Here is an 8,980-nt window from a genome sequence, read left to right as displayed (position 1 = left end):
ATATGAAATTTAAGCCAAAAAAAATGTATATTAATGGATTTTCACTGACAAAAAAATGTAAAATAAATATTATATAATTTTCAATACAAAATGGAAGGGTGTAAATACTAAAAACCTTTACCATATGAGGAAAACTGGAAAAACACGAAAATTTTCCACTACAAAAGTTGCATTTCCCAACCTACTTTCCTGCTGCACATCAAGAAAAAATCATAGTCGAGGTGAAAATCAGTGTACGGTTGATGTGCATAAAATGTAAGGCAAACTTAAATCAGCGACGAGAGAAAAGCGAATTTCCCATAGCGGTAGTTGGAGCGTTTACAATTTGAGTGCCGCTCGCGAGTCTCCACTGTGGATTGCGTAACTCCGGCGGTGTCTACGTGAGCTTATCGAGGTGTTTTCAAACGGGTCCCGGCGACTTGGCCAACTGACTGATTGAACCACTCTTTGATGGACGATTGCCTCCAGTAAATTATTCTTATTACTGACGCCTCATTGCATCTGCACAGTTATTAAAAGCGGACTTCCTCGATATTGATTTGATTTCCTTACTTTACTTTCCTCCGATTGTTAACCTGGCCAACGACACGTGCTCCATGGTTTCGTTTGCTAACTAATTTGGCAAACATAAGCATAAGCAATCGGTTAACTTCAATGGTGATAATTAACTGAGCTAACAAAGTAAATGCTGAATGGTGGGATTGGCCGTATTGCGTTAGATATGACCATTACTTTGGAACTAGTTCAATAAATTATTTTGCATTACTATTGTTTTTTAAAAATAATCAGAAAAATAATTAATTTAACCTTTTCAAAAATAAACGATGTACACCCAAAAGAATAAAATATTATCCCATTTTGAAAATATTTTTGAATAAAAGTTGTTTTTTGGGTCTGTTAAATTCTAAAAATGTTATCTAGAAAGTCATCTTAAAAGATCAGTATCATTGCAGTATACAAAAAATAATAATAAGTAAAATATTATTGTTAACGATAAGTCAAATACAATAATCTGCTTTGTCAAAAAATCTTACATTTAGCAACAAGCGTATTGCCAATTTTGTTTAGAACCTGTTATCTAAAAAGTTCAGTTCCATAAATAAACTACCCAAAGTTAGTTAGAAGAAAGCTTTAAGCTAAATCTATTTTCAATAGGTTTCACCTGTTGATAGTGGAGCAACTTAGCCGTTTGACCCCCAAACCAAGCTGAAACAAATTGCTCAAATCACCAGCTCGCCCAAGTAGGAAATCTTGCACTTCGTCCACGAGACACTCGGTAACACCTAACGGAAATGAGGTAATTGATATGCAAGCCAAACACCAAGACCAAAATAAAACCACAGAAAATAAAGAGCAAGAAAGGAAACCCCGCCGAATCAAGTGCGAATACCCAGACATTTGACTGGCAAGATTTCATAACTTTTAATAATTGCACTCGGAGAGAAAGATACACCAATGTGTATCCACGATGTGGACTTGGGGACTTCAGAGAGCGTAGAGCCTAGGCTGCGCCCTCCGGTTAGTGGGCCTCACTTTCACTTGCTGCTCTTGTCTCTGGCTTCCGCACGAAACTTGGTCAAAATGCAAAACAAACTTGGCCCGCAAAAAACTCAAGCAAGCAGTGGCGTCCAAAAGGGGATTAAAACTATAAAATAACTAATTTTAGAGAAATACAAATCTCACCTGATAATAAATATTATGCACTTTGCTGTATTTAAGGCATTTCAGAACGATTTTGTTAAAAAAAAATAGTTTTAGGGACTGCACATTGAATTTTAAGTATATCACTCATACGCACCGTTGCCTTTTATACGAAAATGTATTTTAACTGACTTCACGTGTCGTATGAGTAATTTTTATACAAATTTTAGACCATTTAGCATCTCCTAAAACTTAAAAAAAAGGTTTTGGACATTTAAATTAATTTGTTGAACACCAAAATCTACTTAAATAAACTAAAATATCATGCTACAATACATTATAATCCGATACTAAGCCAGTTTTATTTTTCAACGTTAAACTTGAATTCCATTTGAGTTTGGATAAGTTTCTTATGAAATTTAGCAAACTTTTAGGCCATATTGTTATATCATCTGAACGGTTATATAAATACTTTTCTCTAGAAATGAATACATGACAAATCCAATATAAAGTTATATCAAATATGGGCAAAGGTAAGACATCCCCCCGAATTTTTCCTCGACGTCCCTGGACCCGAAAACCCACACATGGGAGTGTAAGCTTTACACAACAAGTGATTTCTTGGGGCCTACACTTGGGTTTCGGCCAGCGACTCTCGGTCTCCGCTTCTCTTTGTTTACGTTTACGTTTAAGTTAACGTTTGGTTTATTTTTTTATGCGGCACTGTGGCGGCTTAAAGCGGCCGCAGGTCGCTTCAGTCAGTTAAAAGACTTCAAGCGCACCAAGTCGCCTGCCGCTCCACTCCAAAACTCGAATTCGAATATATTGTAGTGGTATTACGATATTACCCAATAGTCGCCGGCCATGAATCTGCGGTACATCTGCACTGTGACTGCGGTGCCAACGCTCTGCGTTTTGCTGGTGCTTCTTCTGGAATTCGTGGAGGAGGGCCTGGCCCAAAGTTCCGATCCCCTTTTCGAACTTCCCGTCCAGCTGGTCGGATTCCCCGTGATCGTGCTCTCCGTCCGCCTGTCCCAGTTCGCCAAGAAGCTGGCCTACTCCCTCAGTCCCAGTAAGTCTTACTCTACCGCCCATCGCACTCGGTTTTTAATTTCTTTTTGGAATTCAGTGAAAGTTGAAAATATGTTGTGCATAAATTAAGTGTTTTGCATTGTTCAAATCAGTGCAGGAATTCGATGAGGAAATTTCCAAATTAATAAATTTAGGCAGCGATTTCGTTGGGCGAAATTTTTGGTTTCACCCGTTAAGTGAGCGTTTTATTAAGTATAATAACAGATATAGATAAAATTTTAAAACGTTACAAAAGGTATAAAACTTCATTACCCCCTCTTGATTAACATTACAACAGTTTTAAATGTATTGTTTTTCATGGCTAGTTAGTTAGCTTTTATATGATTCCCCTTTCACTGGATGGTAAAAAATCGTGGAGTTATGAAATAGCATAAGCTCGTTTTCTTCTAACTTGTTATTACCAGAAAATATATTTTTGTATGTAAATTAATTAGTTTGAAAATCGATATCCGCTGATATAAAATGTGTATATACTTTTTTATACTTTTCTCAACAAGCACTAAGCAAAAGTAAAAAGTTTTACATTTCAATAATTCATTTAAATCGGAATTATCTTTCGGACATAATAAGATATGTGAAGGATATTATAACTATCATATTTAAATATTCAAAATAACTCGTATACTATTATACTACCTAATTTTTTAATGTTAAAGAATACTAACCTTTTAAATAAAATTATCTCAAGCTTTAAAAATTTGTTCATTCATTAATACGCATAGACAGAAAAATATATTTTAATATTAGCTTTTAGAAGCCGGCCAGTTTTTCTGTAATTTACACCTAATATAAATTAATTCACCCTATGACTTTATAAAATGTAAAATGCAAATAGCGGTTTTTGACTAATTTGCATTGAAGGCACTCCAACTCACTTTGTGAGTGCGTGTCTATTGCCGATTGTTGTGACTTGTTACTCATTGCGTTGGACCGTAAAAACCTGATCTGCAAGTGCGATGACAAAAGCGGCTGCCAACTATCGTGCTCGTCCACTTAGCCGACAAAATGTGAAAATGGGGTCAAGGCTGCCGGCGAGCCAGTGGCTTCAACCATAACAACTGCCACCACTCCGTGCAGCCGGAAATTAAATATAAAAGAGAGGGAGCTGAGTTTGATGATGTTGACAGTAGAGTTGTTAAGCTTTTGGCATGAGTAATCTGGGAAATACCTTAAAATCCATATAATTATCCGAACTTTTAAGCTATACTGCAGAAAGAAAGCAGAGAAGGAAAATATAATTAATAGAGAAGAAATAGTAGTAGTTCAATTGAATAGTTTTTAAAAATTAAAATACAGAAATTAATTGTTTTGTGAAATTTTTTTTTTTAGGCAGTTTTTTAATGTGGTTATTTAAATATTTTATTATTATTAAATATTTCATTTCCAACTTGTTGGCTTAAAGTTGAAAAGTCAAAAACCTTAAAACATTAAAAACTTCTGTAATATATTTTTAGCTCACAATCCATGATTTTCTCCTCAATTAAGAATACATTTTTTTATGTTTCTCAGGATTCAAGATATAAACAAAACTTACCCAGCTCAAAAAAAATTTCTGGGGCGCAGTTTTAAAATTGTATTTCGAATTAAGCATCTTTGATCGAACCAATTACAATTGGAATTGATTACTCTTTCACAGGTACATATAGATCTCGCAGCAGAAGGGACACCGCTCACCCACTATCCCTTGATGCTGAGCTGGCCCAAAAGCAGATCCAGTTCGAGTTCGGACCTCAGGCCTGCATCCTCGAGGAGCCATGCCGCGTTCATGCTTCCCGCAATCTGGGTTCCAGTGACCGCCGATTTCCCGGCAATGGAAATGCAAAGCCACATGCTGCCTGGTCGGAGGTCTTGAGGTAGGTCAAAAATGGGTAACAGTGTAGTAACTAATATATAGTTACTTAAGGCTTAAAGGTTAATCGAATAATATGCATGATTGGTACTGGTGTAATTTTGGTTTAATTGAGTTCTAAGTTTTAACGATAGACTCCACTCAGTTCTACAAGTAAAAATTTGTATGGAAGTAGTAAAAAATGTTCTTCAAAAGTTAATTTGTGAAAAAATTTTTTTGTAACTCAATGAGGTTTGTTTTAATAACATATTTTTTTTAAATTTACCGAATTTAATATTACGCTTTGTTGTACATAGAATTGCAATTGAATTTTACATTGAATATAGTTTAATATTTCAGAAATAGGATTTAAAGATGAGTTTAGTTTCTGAAATATTATTGAAACTCCGATATATACCTTTAAAACTAAATATCTGAATTCTTTAGTTACATATTGTTTCCTTAGTATATTTTTGCTTCATCATATTTCCCGTCCTCTTGTATTTGGGGCAATCTAAGATAGGATGTAATCAGCGTTTTCGAGTGCCTTTGCCCCGTTTTTCGCTCAAGTGCAGCAGTGCTGACTTTATGGCAACTCACTCAACTCAAACTGGCAGTAACAACTTGAACTTCGGTTGGTTCTGGTTCTATTTCAGTTTCTGTTTCTGTTCTGCGATTGCATTTGTTATGGCTACGTTTGCAGTTTGGCGCTGCTGCTGTTGTCATTTGGCAAATGAATGGCTTGTTTTTAGCTAAAGCAAAATGTTTTCCAATCAATTTTTATATCTCCTTGTTGTCGCTGTCTCATCCTGGAGTTCGCAGTTCGCCCATTGTCATTGGCATTGCTAACTCATCTGTGCATAATTTAATGTATCCCTGGGGTCCCCAGTTTAAAAGTGCATGTCACGACTCCAACTTCGACTGCGACTTTGCCTTTGGATTTCAATTTGTAAGTTTACATAAATTTAGTTGGGTTTGCCAGTTCCTGATGAGTTGGTTGCCCTCGCAGCTCCCTATTATACCATTGTCATGGTAATGTTACGAGGCAGCAAGTTATACTTCTCACCCGTCAAAAGCCCCCAGCTAAACTCAGCTAACTGCTGTGATTCATAATTAATGCGCTTGTCTCGGCAGCATCTTCCTTGATTTTTTTATTGACGTTTTTATGCAATAAAAGAAAGGAAGCTTGGCTGGTCAGTGGTAGTAAAACATTTTTATTGTTGCCACCAGTTTCCATTTTGAAATACTCGTATTTAAAAGGGGACAGGACAAACAAAGGGCAGCTTAAAGGAAAGCTTCTTAGGGAAGTCCTTCGGCAGACGTGTCGTATGCGTAACATTTTCTTGTTTGGCCACTCTCCATTTATTCTATTTAATATCTTGTGATATCGCAAAAAGGTTTTCCACATGCATCTGACACTTTCACACTTAATGTGCAAAATTGTTCACCCTTCACACCGCCCCCCAAAAATTGTGCAAAAGTTGTTGTTTGGCCAATGTGTCAAGAGCAAATATTCAAAATTATTTTTGAAATGTTCGTCTGTCTGAGGAGCCCTCACCTTCATTCCGAACCTGACCCGACCTAAGTCTCAGTTTGAGTCTGGCTGTGATGTTTTCGTTCGGTTTTTGTTTAGTTTTCGTTGCGCTGCAAATGTAATTGGCATTAGGAGAAGTTTTCTGCAACTCGACGTGTTTTGTAATAATAAAATATGATTAAAGTTTTTGATTAAATTTATGCAAGTGCACAGTGGGGAATGGCATACCAAAGCTGGCTTTTCTCCAGGTTTTGGTCAGTTTTTCCCTCCGCTTTTCCGGAGGGTAGTTGCAGATGTGTTTGTTACCGAGTTGATTAAATTATGCCATTGCAGACGTGTGAAATTTGAACTGTCCGTAGGTCCAAAGGTGTGAAAGCAAAGGGTTTGAATGGCAGAAGGGAAGGTGGCTATCACAAAGTAATCAGCAGGGTCCAGTCCAAAAAGGACACTTTTGCAATTTGCTTTACAATCAGTAAGGGATGTTAAGGGGTTTCTATACCATTAACAACTAAGTTAGTTTAAAAGGTGGTTCGGTTTGATAAAGACATAAGTAAAGTTTAACATTGTTATTTCATTTGGCTTGAGTTTAGAGAATACAAATGAAGGGTTTATTAAAATCTTAAAGGAATATATTTCACAACTTTAAAGGAGAGCTCTTAATTATTTACTTAATATTTTGTTAGCTGATGAACAGTTGACTGTATACATATTGGTCATATACAGACCCTAAGAAAAGGTTTGATTTGTTGGTAATAAGACGATCAAATAACTTTAATTGGTATCTTTTATCGTGGCATTTCTTATAAATTTAAAGTATACTAAATTATGATTAAATCTTTTATTTTCGGTTCCGCGATATTTGTTTAAGGTAAAACCCAGTATAATTGCTATGTAGCAGTGTAATCAATGTAAAAATATTTATGTATTTCTGCCTTTCTTAATACATATTGCTTCCACACACCAGCCCTTTATACATAAGTAGCATCCCGGCACAACCATTACACAAATAACCCAAGTGAAACCCACTCCCCACCAAACATGATATTCTGCATTATGGTGGAATACTCTTCCTTTTGGACTGCTGCTTTTGTTTTTAAATCGGGGATGGAGCCTCTGTTGTTATGTGTGCATATTACCCACTTACTTATGAGTAATTATTTCTGTAATCCGCTTTCCAATTCCCCGCCTGCGTCATGCAACGTGCAACATGGTGCTCCAACGACCAACAGGAACTACAAAGTGCAATCGGGCGTCAGTGGGATGAAGCAATGGTACCTGCTATCCCTGTTCATCGGCGATGCTGTGCGGGATGTGCCGCTCTGCAAGCACCTGGCCAAAAGGATGCCCTGTCCAGGAGTCGGACCCTTACCCCCGCCCCAACCGCGTTGAAGATCTGCTCGATTCCACCTCTTCAAATTAGCGGAGGAGGAGCATCCGGATGGAGTCCACTTAGTCAGTCGCATCGGACATCTTTGTTAATCATCCATCTTTCGGCACTCGCATCCAGCATCCGGCATCCATGTGCTGTCCTCGTGCACCCCATCATTTCGTTGTACTTTTAGTTGCTTTTAAGGGTTTTAATTTAAACGAACGCCCGCCAACAGACGTAGGCGCTTAGATTTATGAGTAAGCAAATAAATAAACAAACCAGCTGGAAAAAATCAACCAAAATTTGTGTGTTCCTATGCTGGGACATGTCTGGACTCCCTCAATTTTCCGTTCGGACAATGCATTTCCCTTTCCCCATTTTCATGGCGAGGCAAGAAGCGAAAAATTGATACGCCAAAGAGCATGCAGCAAAAAATTCGGCCCGGTTGCAATGCCACTCGCAATTTGTTGACGCAAGGCATTAAGATGCAAGGGAATGGGTTGCCAAATACCCTGAAATAGCTTTAGTTGGGTATGCTTACGGGGTAATAAGAATCCCTTATACTGATTTAAGTTAATGTCATACACAAATATTGATTGAACACAGATTATTTTTCTATTTAAAATGGCAAGACATTTAATTTATGTTTTATATAGAGGTATGTAAAGAAAATTTTATTAAAAATATATATTTTTCCACCAAGGAACCATTTTAAAATTTAATTTCTCTTTAATCACAAATTAATATAAAATTTAATACTATTTCAAGTTGAGTCACCTTTGTTTTTGGTTTTAAAGAATTGTTTTTACGTTGGCGATTTCTAACAAATTAATACTACATAGTTATTATTACAAAAAAAATTACAGTCGTATCATACTATTATGTTCTTTCATTTTAAATAACTAAACCAAAAAATATAAAAGGGATTTAATAAATAGTTGGAATAAGTTTTCGATTAAATATCAACTACCAGTCGGTTCGATTCCTTTTTTAGGTCTCAACTTTTCTTTTTCTTACTCCCCCTATGAATTTCCACATAGAACACAAGTTGCGACCAGCCAAAAAAACAAAACCAACTGTCGGTTCTCAGTCGCTAGCCCCAAACCCCGACTTTGAGCCCTGGGTTTCCCATTTATTAACTCGTTGCATATGGTTTGCATACAAACGGTGGCTGCTGTCGTCGTCCAGAGTGCTGTAAATAAAATAAGACGACAGCAACTGCAGCAGCAAATGTCGCTGGGAGCTTTTCCTTTGCCATGGCAACCCTGACAACCCTGGTCGCCCTGCCGCACAAAAGTATGCTGCACTTTTTGCGCACTTTTGCATTTCTGTGTGATTTTCCCGCTGACAAACGCTCGGCCATTTGGGAAAACGCTGGCGGGAAAAAAAGTATAAATTAAATTCTTGATGCTCCTGGGGATTTCGACAAGCTTTGCCTCTGCATTTTTTGTTGTACCCCGTATCAGCAGAAAGAATAATTATAAGATTAAGTAAGCGGGAAAAAAACAATTTATCA

At 37.0% G+C, this 8,980-nt stretch overlaps 1 protein-coding gene across 1 annotated transcript; it reads left to right on the top strand.

Moving 5' to 3' along the window:
• The first annotated feature begins 2,410 nt into the window (after nucleotides 1–2,410).
• On the top strand, nucleotides 2,411–7,766 carry LOC108047492. The gene is made up of 3 exons (XM_017127691.2): nucleotides 2,411–2,713; nucleotides 4,370–4,586; nucleotides 7,325–7,766. Exons 1-3 carry the CDS (start codon nucleotides 2,506–2,508, stop codon nucleotides 7,482–7,484), a joined length of 585 nt encoding a protein of 194 aa, XP_016983180.1. The 5' UTR covers nucleotides 2,411–2,505; the 3' UTR covers nucleotides 7,485–7,766.
• The last annotated feature ends 1,214 nt before the right edge of the window (nucleotides 7,767–8,980 follow it).

Source organism: Drosophila rhopaloa, unplaced genomic scaffold (assembly GCF_018152115.1).
Source record: "Drosophila rhopaloa isolate 14029-0021.01 unplaced genomic scaffold, ASM1815211v1 contig_150, whole genome shotgun sequence".
NCBI classification, from domain to species: domain Eukaryota; kingdom Metazoa; phylum Arthropoda; class Insecta; order Diptera; family Drosophilidae; genus Drosophila; species Drosophila rhopaloa.
The sequence above is the reverse complement of the archived record's forward strand: the minus strand, read 5'-3'. Positions and strand labels throughout refer to the sequence as shown.